This window comes from Vanessa cardui, chromosome 9, assembly GCF_905220365.1.
Source record: "Vanessa cardui chromosome 9, ilVanCard2.1, whole genome shotgun sequence".
NCBI lineage: Eukaryota > Metazoa > Arthropoda > Insecta > Lepidoptera > Nymphalidae > Vanessa > Vanessa cardui.
In genome coordinates this window covers 5919196-5937279 of record NC_061131.1, presented here as the reverse complement: position 1 = coordinate 5937279, position 18084 = coordinate 5919196, and the positions used below count along the sequence as shown (strand labels likewise).

Below are 18084 nucleotides of genomic sequence, written 5' to 3'. Positions count from 1 at the left end.
ATTGATAATATATCAATGTATTATATACAAAAACCTTCCGCTCGAATCACTCTATCTATTAAAAAAAACGGCATCAAAATCCGATTCATACTTTTAAAGACATAGATATGGGCAGTCAACAGTGAGCAACTTTGTTTTTATGCTATTTAATGATGATCTTTTCAGTTTTAATCGTTAAATATCGAATTGAAATTCTTAATAATAAGAATTAATTAATATAACGAAACTTTAAATTTTATCGTTCGAATTTTACTAAAAAACCTGTACTTCTAAATAAACTTTTGCCGCATCCTTTTTAGCGACTGTAAGTTCTTTAGAGGGCATGAGACGTAAGCAGGGAATGTCATGACAAGTCAGCCGAAGCAATTAAAAGTTGCAATATAGTGAAGCGAAATATTATAAACATATTGTTAACTTCGAACCAGACTCGGTTGTCATTAAATTTCTGTCATATTTTCACGTAAATATTATTTGCGTATTAATTTAACGTTGATTTACAATACGATTTTAAGAATTGTTTATGAAATTATTTAAAATATTTCATGAGCAGTGTTCAACGAATATGTAAATTACGGAAATTTAATTGTGAGAACTAAACATTTTATTTTGTAAATGTAATTTTAGTTTCCCTCTAAATAAATTACAATGTTGACTTTTAAGCGTCTTAGGAAATAATTAGACTGAAACACTTATGAAAGCAATAAACAACAATGTGCAAATAATGGTTTTAAATTTAAAGAAAACTGTTAAACCACATAGTGACATATTGTTATTTAACATACAAAGTGCTTGGTGTGACAAAGGACTATGGTCTTAAAGAATTGAAAACTATAGTTTAGAAATACCTAATGAAAAAACGACTGTAGGCGTCGACTCAGCTAACCTGTAACACATTTTACAACGTATTTTTATTTTGCAATCACATGTTGCGCGAAACAATTGCCTTCCAGATGTAACGTGTAAAAATTAATACGTTTTCTTTTTCTCGCCTGGAAAAATATTTTCTAAAATAACCAAAAAGTACATTCTTTGAATTATTTTTACATAATAGTAAAGCTGTTAGAAAAACGGCAATTGTCGTTAAAAGTTAAGTTAAATATTAATATTTAGGTATAAACTTACCTTATTGTTGTCATATATCAGTTGTCATATTGTTGTCATATTTTATAGTGGTATTTTTAATAAAAAATATTGAAACGATGTTTTATTTATATATATATTTGATGTCTATAGCTTTGTAGTTGCTGACACTCTCTAGAAAAAAAGCGATCACACTTTCCAATACTGTTTCATGCTTTTTGACTCCTCAATACGAAGGAGTTCCATAAAACGGCTCTTTTTACAATCAGACAAGACTTATAACCTTAGCTAGCTTGTAGCTAACCTAGCTCCATTTATAAATAAATGAGCATAAAGTGCTAGTGTTTTAAAAACATTTCCTTAATTTGTTTGTACACTCCGTATAAAGTCCTTGTTAATAATATATTTAATTGAACAGTTACGTAATTAATAATGTATATTTTTAAAATATTTTTAGGTAAAAGTGAACATTATTTTATAGTACAAAATTCGTTGTAGATCAATTCGAAATTTGAAATTCGAAATTCGAAATTCGAAATTCGAAATTCGAAATTCGAAATTCGAAATACAACAAAATGAAATAACGCTCGTAGCAAACGAAACAAAAACAAACAAATCGCATACCGTCGAACCTTTCCTTGACATAGCAGGGTTTGCGATTTGGCCGAGAAACCAATGAATAATATACCCACTTAAACATCCTCGAGCGATTCAAGCGCTTGATTGGTTTCCGCTTAGGAATTGACTGCATATAGGTTCTAGCATATATTGTGTTGGCGAGGACTGTTCCAGAAATAATTAATAGGCAACGACTCATTTGTTTAAACAGTACACACATTGTTACTAATAATGTAAACGTTAACCATGGGAAACAATTTACCGATAATGCTTGTGATTTAAAAATAAATTCTCTTTTACAGATTTGAAAACTTGTACTAAATGTAAGTAATAAACAATCGAAATTCAAAATATCATAAACAATAGATTCGTATCTTAACCTATGTTGTTATCTTCCAATGTAGATTTAAATAAAAACCTTTTTTATAGATTCAATCCAAATTCAAAATTGTAAAGTTTAAAAATCGAACAAGATCTGAATACGAGATATCAATCTAATTACTTGTATAAGAACTTACTTCATCAACGCCAGAATTTCAATTTAAGATCGATTCACGTAACTAACATGAGACACTTGTAGGTATATAAATAAACAATTACGCATGTAGATTATCGAGTTAGTTTGATAGATAGATTTAGTACAAGCAATCATGTTATTTGGAATATCTGAGATAGGTTCCGCTGTAAACACGGTCGGGAATGCGATAGCTCTATGCAACTCTAGCTGCTCACATGGATTCCTGCGGTGAAACAATAGAATGCTGTCCTATAGAACATATTATCTAGTGTGTAATTAAGTAAGCGAAGTATAATGGCGTCCAAGTTCCGGTATACAATAATCGCATCAAGCCAAGTATTAATTATACTTGGCTATTACGGAATATTATATATACTAAACAAAAATTATGGACACCTTTTATGATTGGCGGTTTTTTTTTTTTAAATTAATAGTGTTAATTTGTCATTCGAACATTAACCTACATGAGAAATATAATATAAATCCAAAAGCTATAGAGCATTCAAAATATGTTTAACTAATTAAACATATCCACGTAACTTGATGCATGCGTAATTATTTTTATTTATACATTTTTAAAATTTTAACGCGTATACCTTTGTTTAACTTAATTAGTATATTATATGTACTTTTGTTTTTTATACATTACCATATAGGTATGTTTATTATAAAGATTGCCTAAGTGGAGAAAGCACCGTTGGCAGGCTATATATTATATGTTTACCTAAGTAAAGGGAACTTTCATTATAGTCACCAATAAAATTTTGAAGATTTACAAAGATTAATATAAATGAAGTATTAATAGCAAAAAGTCAACGTATAATTTTCGTCAATGGTTACATTTGATTTATTAATGAAAGTAACACGTAATTATAATAAAATATATTTATTACATAATTATGTCATTTTCATATTCTTATAGATCCGCTTAAAACGGCACAATGAAAGATAAAAGAATAAAATCCGTTTATTTAAATTGAGAAGTGAGCTATGCTAGTGGATTATTAAGTTAAATTACTTAGAGTTCTGAAGAAAGATGACGCCTATTGTATTAATGCTTCCTTAATTATAGATTACCATCTCATTCTTCTACAGTTCAGATAAAAATTCAATTTAAGTCCCTGATTTTTATATATCAATATCATTTTAAGAATGGGACTTATGATATAACGTCTTTGCCCATTTAAATGTAATATTATACGTGCCTCGTATATGCGTTCCGAAATATCACTCAAGAACACAACAACACAAAGAAATATAGTTTTATTTTTTATTTTTCAGAGATTATTTATTTGTATGTGCGTCAAAAAAGTTTTTATATACATATAAATAAGTTTCCTTAATTCAAATACTTTGCTTATTAAAATTTTATTAAACTAAAGTTTAAAGAAATCGGAATATATTATATATATATTTAAAGAAATCTAGGGATTTTGTGCTATATCAACTATTATTTACTAAGCCCTCTAAAATAAAATAACATATTTTCAATAAAACTGATTTTTTAAATTACTACATTTTGATAATTTATATATTAAAATAATTGAATGTATTTCTAACAACTATTTTTTATTGTTTTAGTTTTGACGGGGATCAATCGACCGGGATTTAAATGTAAGTATCAATTTCATTATATTATTATTTATTTAAATAAATACAAATATTATATAAAATTTTAAAAATGTTAAAACCAATCACATATACAATAAAGAATGAAATATTAGGTTGCATTTAGAAATTCAGATTCACTTGTAATATAGTTATTCTAATATCAGTATATTTGAGTAGTAACATATGATAGATGTATGTAGTTTTTAATGGTGTTAATATATTATTATAGAAAGCTATTACTACTACTAACTACAATAAAGGAATTTATGCATAAAAAAATCTAGTTAGGACTTTACGTCAAAATGCAGAAATATGTAATGCTTAATGTTGTCTTAAATTTTCGCGATTATTACACATTGAAATAAAACTAGTTTAAACGGATTTTTAATCGCTTATAATAATTATTTTTAACATACCGACGTTTTATTTCAATATGTATTGCTTTTGTGATGATAATTATTTACTGAAATAATTTATATTTAAATGATAATTTGAAATAACAATTCATAATTTAAACCCTTACGACAGGTCGCATTAGAGGCTTCACGTGAAATATGGAAATTTCGCTATGAGTAATACGTTGTCTGTCCAGTTGACCGCTATCACATGACTACAATGTTTTCAACAAAATCCCACATAACTTACGTCGTATTAAATTGTTACACTAATATCAATGAAATATTATATTCCAAACTACCTTCCTGTTTTAACTGTCTTTAACTAGTACATTGTACATATTATGTATATACCTTAATAAAATAAAAAAGAAAGAATACGTAAATTAAAATCAATTTCTTCTTTAATGTATGCTTAAGTCTTTACTTACTTAAGGAATATATCCAATGTAATGCGAGATAGATATTATTTATGAAATTGAAATTGACTAATTACATTCAAACATTATACTTCTCAATCACAATAGGTATATTTACAAAAACATCAAGCAAATTTGAAAATATTGTATTATGATAACCGAGTTCCGATAAAGGCATATATTTTCGACTTCCTAATCCGTCTATCCTGATGAAACCTGAAAAATTCAAAAGGGTACGCAAACTAATTGATTCCGTTTCGCTCCGATGTTAAATTGAGAGTCACCAACAATAATAACCTTTTGTATGGACGAAGCCCGGCTGTTCTGGCACGGCGACGGCAATTCATTCCGTATAAATTTATCATATGTCATCACGATGTGGACACAGTGGACCGCTGAATACGCAACGTGACCAAAATTATTTTTGAGGACGAGTTTAATCCTAGAATTAATTATCTACGATGTTCACTAATCTTGTATGTATTGTTTAAAAAATTTCTTTAGATATTTAGGACTTGGGTTACTCTTTCGGTTTTGTCCGTCGCATTATTGCTACGTAATGATTACGAATATTATCCCTATAAATACATACTTAAGTATCTGATATTCAATAGGCATAACGGTATAAGTGGATAGGACCTAACTCAGTTTTGTCCAATAATAGCTAATTCCACTTGTTTCGTATAAATCCTGTAAGAGGATTATCAGAATATGAAATATTACTTATGTATTATTGGAATACAGGTAAGATAAATAACATTTTTAAACAATACCTGAATATAAAATAACTATTTTTAACATCATAAGTCTCATTTTATATTTAGGAACTTTATTTGAAACAATTAACCGTTATTATTATAGTTCATAATAACACTGCAGTCCATACAATTTCAGTGAGAATATTACCTATATTTTAACATATAGCACATTACACTACCTAATAGGTAACTGAATATGTAAGTAATAGCAGTGTAATTTTGACCGTAATATTTAATACAACAACAACAACAACAGCCTGTAAATTCCCACTGCTGGGCTAAAGGCCTCCTCTCCCTTTGAGGAGAAGGTTTGGAACATATTCCACCACGCTGTTCCAATGCGGGTTGGTGGAATACACATGTGGCAGAATTTCTTTGAAATTTGTTACATGCAGGTTTCCTCAGGATGATTTATAAAGACAAATTAAGCACATGAAACAGCGGTGCTTGCCTGGGTTCGAACCCTCAATCATCGGTTAAGATGCACGCGTTCTAACCACTGGGCCATCTCGACTCGACAATATTAATAGTATACCATATATCGCACTAATATTAATAAAACAAAATTTTTACTTACAAATTATTACTTCCTAATAAATATAAAAATTTAAAACTCAAAGTATATGTATATACGTTAGGTTTACTGCAACAATGATATGACATTTTAGAATCCGAAAACACATACGTTAAGTATGAATAAATGCTTGAAATTAAATTTAAAGCTTATACGTTAATTATATCAAACATTTCGATGATAAAATCAATGCAAAATATTCAAGTGTACTCTTCCAAGACATTTCGAATCTGCATTTTATCGAATTAATTAAACGCAAAGCTACCGACGGTACAAACTCCGCAAGAAGCTCAGTATTCCTATACAGTTATTGTTGAGAGCTTCATAATGATTTTATTGAGTAAATTTTACGATGCAATGGAACCAGTATAATTAAAAGTGAAACATTACTCTTTAATAACATTAATAACTACTTGATATTTCATTTGGTCGGATATGCGTACACTAGTTCCTTAACAAAACTTAAACAAGTATTCACAAATAAATGTAATTATATATCGAAAAATTAAAAATTATATATTCTCAAATCTATGTACCTATATATTCAAATTTCAAACGAGAATTTCTAAGTTCAAAAGACATTTGGAATATCAATTCTATAAATATGTATGTAAATACATACCTATATATGGTATATTGTTCTTATTACAATCCGTTATCTAATAGAGTCAGTCACAAGTAATTAAAGTGGTTATTGTTAATAAACGGGTCCTCCAACAATCTACATATTCTGACTTTGTTAACTAAACCCTCCAGAGACATCACAACCTAACTCTTGTTTTGATTTGCAGTGATTTCCTTAAGAATACCATCAGTTCATTTAATTATATTGTGATGGCAAGCTTACATTTCAGGGTAGCGGTAATAAAATATAACAGTTTTCATATGTAACGTTTTTAAAATATTACACAATAAGAAAAGCTTTATTTTGTTATGATATTTTCATTTCATAGCAAGATATATGTTTTGAAAAGGGTGATATCATAATAAATAAATGTTTATTTTAGCCCAATATAAAAAGAAGGAGGCTATTAATTCGGCTTTATTTATTTATTTTTTGAGTGAGTTTTCTTCGATAACTCTGCCGAAGCCTATGGATCCATTATAATTTGTAAAACAAATCCACCCACAAGAGTGTAATAAGGAAATAAAACGAGTGGATTTGTCTCATGATTTGTATATATATTTACTTATATTTGCAGATATATTCGCCTGTTCTTAGTCTTTTTTATTGAACAGTTATACTTTGAATCCAAGTAAATTAGGAGAATTGAGTCTACCACTAAGATCAAAAAGATTTTGCGCCTAGATAGGCATAATACACATTCATTAATAATTACCATCGTAGTTGTTGTTAATAAAAACAATAAAAATCGAATTCAAAAAAATCTTGAATTGTTACTGTCATAATGTGAATAAATTTATATAAAAATACTAAGATTTTAGTGTATGAATACTATTTTATTATAGGTACATGCGGAAAACATTTTCGAGGTATTCTTTTTGTTTATTAAAACGAATTTTATACATTACATAAGCTGCCTTTATAGACCATTATTTGTTCTCATCTTATGTAAAAAAACACAGCTTAAAGCTGTCCATTAGCGTACACTCCTCAGAAATATGCTTAATTTTAAGCGATGTTTACCCGCCGATTTCATCCGTTGTATTTCTTAAATGGATCTTACTGGCTACGATAAACGAAAAAAAAAAGACGTGTTGTAATGTTAAGAAATACAGTTCTTTAAAATCTGTTAAAATATTGGACCTATCACTATATTCTAATACATTAAATTCATTACATACATATGTCTACATAATAGACAAAACAAAAATAATTCTAAAAAAAATATTTTGATAATTCCACTACAACTGCTCGTTTTATTAAAAAAAAAACGGTTATTAAATAATTTTAATTATAAAGTATGCCTTTTTACTTTAAAAAAATGTAATTTAAAAATCTCATAAAGTAAGATGACTCTTTGCAAAGATTTTATTTCCAAGGTATATTAAATGAAATCGTCCTGTGCGCAATTCGAGTTTTGCAGAGGTATTCTTCCTTCAAGTTAAAGCATATAAATTAAATAATTTGGATGAGTCTCCTGCTACCCATGCGAACTGACAGGCTTCTCGAAAATAAATAAATGACATACCAATGTTTCCTTAACATTTGTGACCGTTGTTTTACTATTAGTACATCTCTTTCTTAAACTTTACAAAACAAAAATAAATTTTACATTCAAGGCTTATCCTGTCAATAGAAATTGGTTTATACAAAATTGTAAGTATATAAAATAATTAATAGGTAGGTAATGAAACTCATTTTCATTTCAATAACTCCACTGACTAATATTATACTGATACTTGATTTGGGAACGCTGTTTTATGTTGTCGTGAGCTTAGGACTGAAAAATTCACTTTCTTACTTAAAATACATTGGGTTGAGAAAAAGATAAACAGTTTGTTAGGATAATACCAATTTGTGGAACCAGCTTTCGCCGGCGGTTTTTCCGAACCGATACGACATGGGAACCTTCAAGAAAAGAGCGTACTCCTTTCTTAAATGCCGGCAACGCACCTGCAAGCCCCCTGGTGTTGCAGATGTCCATGGGCGGTGGTAGTCACTTTCCATCAGGTGAGCCTTCTGCTCGTTTGCCACCAATGCCATAAAAAAATAATAATAATATAGAATACTTGCTTTAAGTATTTCATTACAAAAACCGACACAAACACATTTTAGTATTTTGAGATACTTACAATTTATTCGATTCATTGTTACTTTCATTTTTAACAAACGATTTATCCGTCTCGGCTTCGTATATCTAAAATTTTATTCCGAGATATTTTTTAATTGGTACTAAGAGACCAGTATTCGTCATACAAATAATACACTAATGTAATAAACGTCTTCGGCACGGATCGAACAGGCTACGTGAACGTATCGGTATAAGATAGTTTGTTTTTTTTTTATATATATTGCATTGTATTTTTGCAAGTTAGTTGAAGACAAAGGAAAACACTCAATAATTCTAAAAATTGGTTATTACAAAAATTAAATTATATGGAGCTATCTACAATGTTCCTTATCGTTCTGTACAATATACCGTAATATATAAGTGAATAATTGCAATGGTAGTTAAAGTTTTTGTACTTTAAACAGGCATATAACATAAGTATTAGATAATGAATGTTCAATATTAGGGCTACTCAATGTCGACGTCAGGCGACAGCATCGTCGGCGCTCTCCCACATCAACAGAAGGCTCTGAAAAAACTTTTACGCACATTAATTTTAACATTGAATTTTGATGAATGGGTCTCGCAAAACTGTGGCACTTAAGTTCATATATAGACCAACATCACCAATGGGTCTACTTGCCTTTAGGCACATTTTATTTTTAAGGTGTATTGTTAAGCGCAACCGGAGATATTTTACTGTGTACAATTCATCAAATAATGGCACTCATAACTGTATTATGTTAATAATCAAATCATTAAAACACCTATAGAAAATATATTAACAAATATCAAACAAAAAAGGTGGTTTATAAATCATCAAATTTTAATTTTTCAATGAAAATGGGGCGGGACTTTGTCAAATACATAAATAAAAAATGTCAGTTTTCAAGCGAGGAGCGTTTACATAGCAATAGGCTATTTGACTGGTTTTTAAAATCCATTTTATATTATTTAGTATATGTTAAGGAACCCAGTACAAGTTGATTTTTTTATTTCTAGTACATATTTGCCGAAAAATATCATATTAAAAATTCCATATTTAAATAACGTGCGAAAACGCTACTTGGACAATATGGCGCTGCAATGCGGTCGGTGACGTCACTTTGATGTATTTTAATCTGTGGTACATATAGTAGAAAAGCAAGGTTTACAAAAAAGTGACTTCATCATAAGCCCGGCCAATCAGGAGCGTTTTGTGTCACGTGACAAACGTTTGAAAATATGCATTTTTATTTATTGATTTTTGAATAAATTAAGTATTATTTTTAAGTTTTCTTAGTAAATAACCATTTTTAAAATCATAATATACACTGATTACAATAATTCACAATTTATTTTTCGCATTGTCAAATAGCCTATTCTGAATTATAATCATTTATCAGACTCTAACAAAGCCAAAGGGTCATACAACTTAGCAGATTATATAATATAGGTAGGTTAGTATATAATATTATGTATTAAAATTCAGATAATATTTCTTGTGAATAATAATCTAATAAAACTTTTTTTTATAAATAAATTACTATTCATATCACTTAAAAAATTAAATCACTTAAATAGCACTCTGTTACTGCAAATCACGAACAAAAACCTCACTAACTAAAAATTAACATCGCGCATGTCAGCAACGAGAGTATCGTAAACGGCTCTATAAGGCTGCTTCTTATCTTAATCTTGCTCTGATTAACTACAATTAAGTACAAACTCCTCTTCTCATTCTGCAATGTAAGCTAAATGGTTTTAATATTAAATAACGATTTAAAGCAAAATGTAGTAAAATCACAATAATTTAATTTGAGAAAACTTTATAACTTTATTTATTTTAGGCATTTGTATGTTCAATTTAATTATCGCACTGAAAAATATTAGTGTTGTTTTCTGCTTTAATAAATATATTATTAAAACATAGCCTTCATAATACTATAAATAAATTTACATATTATAAATTTCACATAAGCAAGATAAAATAAAATAACGATGATAAAATTGTATTGCTCACTTATAATATCATTATCGTAAGGCAATGTATGGAATACCTTAGTAGCGCTGCAATCGCCACCGTAATCTTTGTCATTGGAAATGAACTCATTGGCTGCTGTCATATCGTCGCCATACGCCACAGATTCAATACTAAAGTAGCTAGCATTCAAGTCAAGCAAAAGCAAAACAATTCTCGTTGTCTATGACAACTACAAGCTTCACATAGACGCGTCATCTGCGTCGAATTTTATTATTTTTATAATTTAGTAATGTGATTAAGAAAATTGTGATAAGTGTGATTTTATACAAATCTTCGTGATAATATTAGTGTTAAGATTTGTTATGTTATCTTTGTTCTTCGGAATAAACTACGAGGTAAGAAAGCTGCGAAGTCAGTGTCGTCAAGATTTGTTTAGAATTTGCGGGATCGATAACCCGGTCGGCTAGCCATGAGGCGCGACGCTGAGGTTATGTTGCGAGTTGCGAACCAGTATCCGAGTTCAAGTAACGGTCCCGCGGACCAGAGCGAGCCGACTCGTATTACAGCCGCAAAATCCGGTCGGACTTAGGACAAGTTAGTTTATAATAGCGTCTAGATCCTCATTAGCCGCCCTCATTCCGTTGCGCTTGCCACAGATAATCACTGTAAATAAATACTTCGGTATTTAGCTTCGCTTCAAAACGAGGAGTAATTCCTATGCCCCGAACCTTTAGCGCTCGAAACCTTTGGATATTCCTTATGAGATGTGCGCCTGTTTTCCAGCTTACCCTGCCTGCAGTGCGTGCCAAGAGCCCCAGAGTCCCAGCCATTAGATTGAGTGGAGTGTCCCCTGCCCACACGTAGCCCTGTACGCAGCCAAAATTCCGCGAGATACAACGGACACCTCCTCCAGCATGGATCTGGAGAAAGCCCCCACTCTCCATGAAGAAGACTCCAAAGTTACCCTCACTATCAGATTGATTATGCAGGGGAAGGTAAGAATGTTTGCACTAAACATAATAACAAATACTGGGTGTTTTCACTTAAATTCTATTTGCATTTTCTGTGAAAGTGTGCACTTTACCTTCTTCTATATTCCCTTATCTTTGTAAGGTTATTTATAGATTAGACTTTTAACTTATATTCACTCTAAGTGATGTATAGTAGTTTTACTTCCTTCCAATAAAATATAGTGTGCTTACCACACAATGGAAGTCACATAATAATCATTAAACATTTCTTTGTGCTTTATAATAAAGAAAGAAAACATAAGCAGTTGTTTAAGAAGATATTTCATAAATTAACACTAATAATTAATAAAAATATATATAAAAATACAATAATTGTCTTTTAAATGAGTTGTATGACTCTAAAGTATGTTAATCTTACATGACATTGATATTTAAATCCTGTTAGAAAACAGGCACTTGTATGGATGCCTAACACCATATCCTCTTTATATATTACCTTGCTTGCTTAGAATAGTTTTTTGTAGCTATTTAAAGAAATTATCTTACTTAATCATTAAGTTATTTGCATTATTACATAACTGTAAAAGTATATGATTACATGCTTTTACTTTCCAATAATTGTTTAGAAAGTGTTAATATCAATTTTACGATCAGAAGTCAATGAAAAGAACCTTAAACGAGTTACTTAATATTAATTAAAACAGAAGCAATTATTCTGATATGGTTTTAAATTCATTTAAGCAATATATGTATCCATTAATAATTGAATTATATCCATATATTGCAATAAAACATAATCATCAATATGCTAATGCATTTAATTAAAATCCTATACCAAAGGAAGTAAGTCATATAATTATGGCATAACATGATAGTTTGATTCTATTAGCATTACCAATAATTTGATTTCTATCAAAATTCATGTATTATTTGAGTATTTTTTTTTAAGTATTTGATCTTTTTAAATAAAAAATCACAAATATTTCAGTGGTTCAAGTTCATGTTGCTCGTTTTATTACTAAATTTAATGTAGCATAAAAGACAAAGGATAATTACATTTTTTTTGTCACTTTTTAATTTATCTTAAGAAATATGTTTTGTTTTGTTTAAAATTCAATATAAAAAAATGACAAGTTCATACTTGTTTATTGTAATGAATAATCAATATGACATGAAATAAAATTCCTTTGTTGTTGACAAAGGAAATTGCTTCCTTTGTGAAATAATTTAAAATGTGAATTTATAAATAAGCATTTGTCATATAAATGGATATAATTAAAAGTAGAAAACTACAAAACACTTCAAGGAAATATTTTTATTGTGCTCATAAACCGTAGCTGAATAGTTTCTAATTAAATACTTAAATGTGTCTCAGCCGTGAAATGTATTGATGTGTACGTCTACCTATGTGATATGTCTAGTATCCAGTTTTAATTGGCTGTAATCCAATATAAAGTATACCTGGCATCTTGCCAGCTATTGGCACTCTCCCTGTTCATCAAACATGTCGATTTGTATCTTTTTCTAATTGAAATAATGTAAGTGATATTCACCATTCAGAGCCCTTTCTTTTTATTTCTTCTCTTTCATGTCTGTTTAGTTTTTTAAATTAAATTGTGATTCACTTAAATTGCATGCATACAATTTATATTTAGTAGCAAGTCTTATTGCCTATTTTACATTACAACTCCACACACTTGTAAATATGTATCTTCATTATGTCAACAAGACTCACAAACAAAGCACAGCTTGACCTTGTTTGTGAGCTCAATATATATTTGCATGTTTGCATTGAAATGTATAATAATTTAGCTTGAATAAACTGCATAATGTTTAAGTGTAAAGTTCTTTGAACTGATAAATACTTTCGCCATCAATCCCACATCTATTTGCGTCTTTTAAGATGTATTACTTGAGAGGCTAGACTGACGCATGTGCATTGTTCACATACTACAGAAGTCAACTAGCGTTGCTGCCAGGAACAAACCGGAGTTACGTCGCCGACACTCTAAAACTGTCATTGTGCATCCCTGATACTATTATTGCTGTAAAGAATTGCTATGCTGCATCTATTAATGGATACCAGACAGGAAATCTTTTGTACGATATAAATCTTCGTGCAGTTGCATTAATTATGCGTGAGCTTGTTGCACAATACTTGCCAATGCTAACTGCATTAATAACTGAATATCTAAATTTATAGTTGTTTAAGCGGAATATTATATCAAATTTTATAACTGATTTTTTTTTTTAATACAGGAGGTTGGCAGCATCATTGGAAAAAAAGGCGAAATTGTTAAAAGATTCAGAGAAGAGGTGAGAAAAACAAATACTTTCAATATTTAACTAATTTTAACTTCAAACTGATAGGATTTTAAAATCAATATTTGTTTTTTTTTTTTTTAACTGAATGAGCGATTTAATTGTACCTACTTATATCACTTTTATAATTAACTTCCGGATTTGGTTTCATTTCAAGTTAAGGATTTAAGATTTTTAAGAGAAATTAATAATGATTTCGTTGCCTTTTTTTTCAGTCTGGAGCTAAAATCAATATATCAGATGGATCATGTCCAGAGAGAATTGTTACAGTCACTGGCAACACGAGTGCTATATTCAAAGCTTTCACACTCATCTGCAAGAAGTTTGAAGAGGTTTGTATAGAAATATTTTAATATTATAAACACATGTAAAACAACAAATTTGACTCTTAAATTTTTTGTAAAATATATAAGGAATAATTGAAATAATAGAGGAATATTTCGATATAAATGATTTATTGATAATAATCAATGTTAATTATAGATAAGAATAAATCATAATCAACGGCTATTAATCACACTAAAGTATAATTATACTTTAAATATCATAACATATTACTTATGCATGTGAATGTTTACTTATGTATTGAAATTTTCGAAAACAATAATAGTTTTTAGTTATAAATTGGATTCGTTAGGCAAGCATCCATTTTGTATAGAAAATACTACTTTAAGTAACAATTACAAAACATTATCAATCACTTGATAAAATGAATAGGTGATTAGTAATTGGTTGATTGAATTAATATGACAATATTTTCTAACTATCTTACGTAAATAATAAACAAATAGAATGGTAGTCTAGGGTTCTCCAAACGTAAATTTCACGTAATTGTGGAAAATAATAATACTTTCGGTAATTCTTCTATCAATTCTGGGTTGTTTTACGATTACTTTGCCCGCAAGTAATGTGTATAAGATTTTTGATTACTAGAAAATTTACAAGCTTAATTCACTTTTTGAACGAGTGATGTATAATATTTATGGATAGACAATTCGCTTTCGTATAGCTTTTTTTTATGCTATTGGTTGGCGGACGAGCATATGGGCCTGATAGTAAGTGATCACCCCCGCCTATAGACTATGGCGCTATAAGAAACATTGACCATTCTATTCAACGCCAATGTGCCACCAACCTTGGGAACCAATATGATGTCCGTCGTGGCTGTGGTTATGGCCGTGTAACCCTTTATCGCGGCTGCCTTGCTGAGAGTGCCGAAAATTACAAGCTAAATTCACTTTTTGAACGAGCGATGTATAATATTTATGGATAGACAATTCGCTTTCGCATAGCTCTTTTTTATGCTATTGGTTGACGGACGTGGGCCACCTGATGGTAAGTGGTCAGCACCGCCTATAGACAATGGCGCTGTAAGAAACATTGACCATTTCTTTTATAGCCAATGTGCTACCAACCTTGGGAACCAATATGATGTCCCTCGTGGCTGTAGTGATGGCCATGTAACCCCGTATCGCGGCTGCCTCGCTGAGTGTCGTACACGTTGCAGTGGTGCTCGCAGTTCAACGAGGGCGGCGGCGGCGGCTCGCGCGCTCCCATCACGCTGCGACTCATCGTGCCGGCGTCGCAGTGCGGCTCGCTCATCGGCAAGGGCGGCTCCAAGATCAAGGAGATCCGTGACGTCACCGGCGCCAACATACAGGTACCGCTGCCAACATACAGGTACCGCTGCCAACATACAGGTACCGCTGCCAACTTCACGTCTCGGGGACGCTACTATTCATTTGTTCTCTTGACAAAAACTCAGTACCCGATTCGAACATATCCAAAGTCAGCTACTACACCGATGAGTTTCCAATATACTTTATTTCCATTTTTGGCTATACTGTGTTATAAATACAAAGGAACTCTGTCTGTTTGGTACGTTTTCATATGATTATCCACTGAATCGATTTTCATGAAATTTGGTGCGAATCAAGCTTAACCTCTTTCACCCTTTAAGTAACAATGAGAATAAAGTTTAGACCTAAAATTTTATATAAATGACATTGATAATTAAATTGACAAGTTAAAAATACTGAGGAAACTAATATTATTGATTTTTATGTCCAAAAATGATAAAATCTTTACAGGTATAACATTGTATCCATCATTAATTTAAAAACATTGTACTCTGCTATTACTAGTTCAATCTAGTAAAATAGTGCATTCTCATATTGTAACTATAATATTTGTATTAGTTTTTAATTAATAAATCAAAAATAAATTAACATTTTTATTAAAGGTTGCAAGTGAGATGCTTCCAAACTCAACTGAGAGAGCGGTGACGATCAGTGGCACGTGCGATGCTATAACACAGTGCATTTATCACATTTGCTGTGTTATGCTCGAGGTGAGATCAAATATATATACTATATATAAATACTAACGAGCTGAGATAGGTCAGTGGTTAGAATGTGTGTACACCATAACCGATGATTACGGGTTCAAACCCAGGCACTACTTAATTTTCATGTGCTTAATATGTTGGTTATCGGTGAAGGAAAACATCGTAAGTAAACCTGTATGTGTCTAATTTCAACGAAATTCAGCCTCATGTGAATCCATCTACCCGCATTGAAGCACTGTGGTGGAATATGCTCCTTACCTTCTCCTTGAAGGAGCTCTTAGCCCAGCAATGGGAAATTTACAGGCAAGGCAGGCAGGAAATTTATTGTATATATACTAGTACCACTTATGACTATATATTTACTTATAGTATGATTTTAAAGGATATTAGTAAAATTCCTGGTTAGCATATACTAATAATTGATATCCTTATCTACTTAATGTAAACTAACCTATATAAATTCTGTGACTATTATATAATACTTAATAAAATTTTGATGTTGTGTTTATGTCCAGAGTCCACCAAAAGGTGCAACAATTCCATACAGACCAAAGCCAAATGTCGCAGGACCCGTCATACTAGCTGGCGGACAAGCCTACACAATACAGGGAAATTATGCCGTACCGGCGCAAGATGTAAGTTGAATTCGTTTATACAAAATTATTAATGGTGAAATCACCTCAATCTTAACTGAAGATCCAGGATAGAAACTCGAGAAAAACCTCTTTTCTTTATAAATATGCTCGTCGATGTACAAAAATATTGTGACGAAAATTAATGTCTTGTATGAAAACTTATCACATGTCCATCCGTCATTGGAGCAATGACCCCTTTTACATTCTCCAAATGCTGGAGACTCCTTCCTAAGAGGAAGACCCAGTGGGAATTTACAGGATATTACTTTATATGATTTTCAGGATTACTAAGAAATATATAAACACTTATCGTCGCTTAGCGAATCGGAAAACTTTCGCCTACGTTAATCTGATTGTAAATGTATATTTATGTAAACAATTCTACTCTCTACGTCCACACTTTTTCACACACACATGCGCATCCACACACACACATTACACAGTATAAAAGAAAAAGTTTTGTGTTTTTTATTTATTTAATTTTGTATTCTGTGTCAAAACACATATGTATGAAATTCGACTAAATAAAAACGGGGATAATCGCTGCCAAACTAACGGCTGTGCATAGGTTTAGTTTATGTGCCTAGTTCGGATGCTTTGATATATTTAAAACCTAAGTAAATTAAGAAAATGCTCATTTTTCAAATTTAGAATTATTATTTTATATATATATTCCTTATACTGCTCACGTTTAATCGCGGCTATTTTCGTTGACAAATTTGTTGATTTGACAAAATAAAAACAGTTAAGGTTACCTACCATTACCAACCATTATTATGTTCGAATGATGATTTAACAAACAAATCGATCTGGAAGTATTTAAAATGCAAATTAGAGACTTTATTCTAATCACCGGGAGCGGTTAGATGAGAAACTTACACACTTGTGTTAAACTTGATTGTGATTTGGAGACTGGTAAGAGGTGATTTCATCCCTCGAAATTAAAACGAAACGGCATAAATAAAAAAATGAATTCAACGCCTTTATTAATTTTAAGATGTCATCATCCCCCAGACTGAAAAATTTTCAATGGTTGACAAATTTAAGATTAATGATTTTTATTGAAAAGAAAAACGTAAAATGAAAGCATAATACAATCTGTATAATGTTTTCATATTTACAAGAGTAGAGTGTGGCAT

At 30.6% G+C, this 18084-nt stretch overlaps 1 protein-coding gene across 6 annotated transcripts in view; it reads left to right on the top strand.

The window, feature by feature from the left end:
• The window catches only part of LOC124532332 (poly(rC)-binding protein 3), a 203276-nt gene that overhangs the window by 174871 nt on the left and 10321 nt on the right, over nt 1-18084 (top strand). For 2 of the 6 annotated variants that reach the window (XM_047107196.1, XM_047107195.1), the window contains exons 4-10: nt 3797-3829; nt 11454-11665; nt 13901-13957; nt 14179-14295; nt 15471-15623; nt 16206-16313; nt 16826-16945. In XM_047107196.1, coding sequence (XP_046963152.1) covers nt 11585-11665; nt 13901-13957; nt 14179-14295; nt 15471-15623; nt 16206-16313; nt 16826-16945 — 636 coding nt within the window. In that variant the 5' untranslated portion in view covers nt 3797-3829; nt 11454-11584. Of the gene's footprint in view, nt 1-3796; nt 3830-10812; nt 11066-11114; nt 11265-11453; nt 11666-13900; nt 13958-14178; nt 14296-15470; nt 15624-16205; nt 16314-16825; nt 16946-18084 lie in introns of those variants that run through there. The other 4 variants (XM_047107194.1, XM_047107198.1, XM_047107199.1 and 1 more) reach the window with 4 other exon arrangements.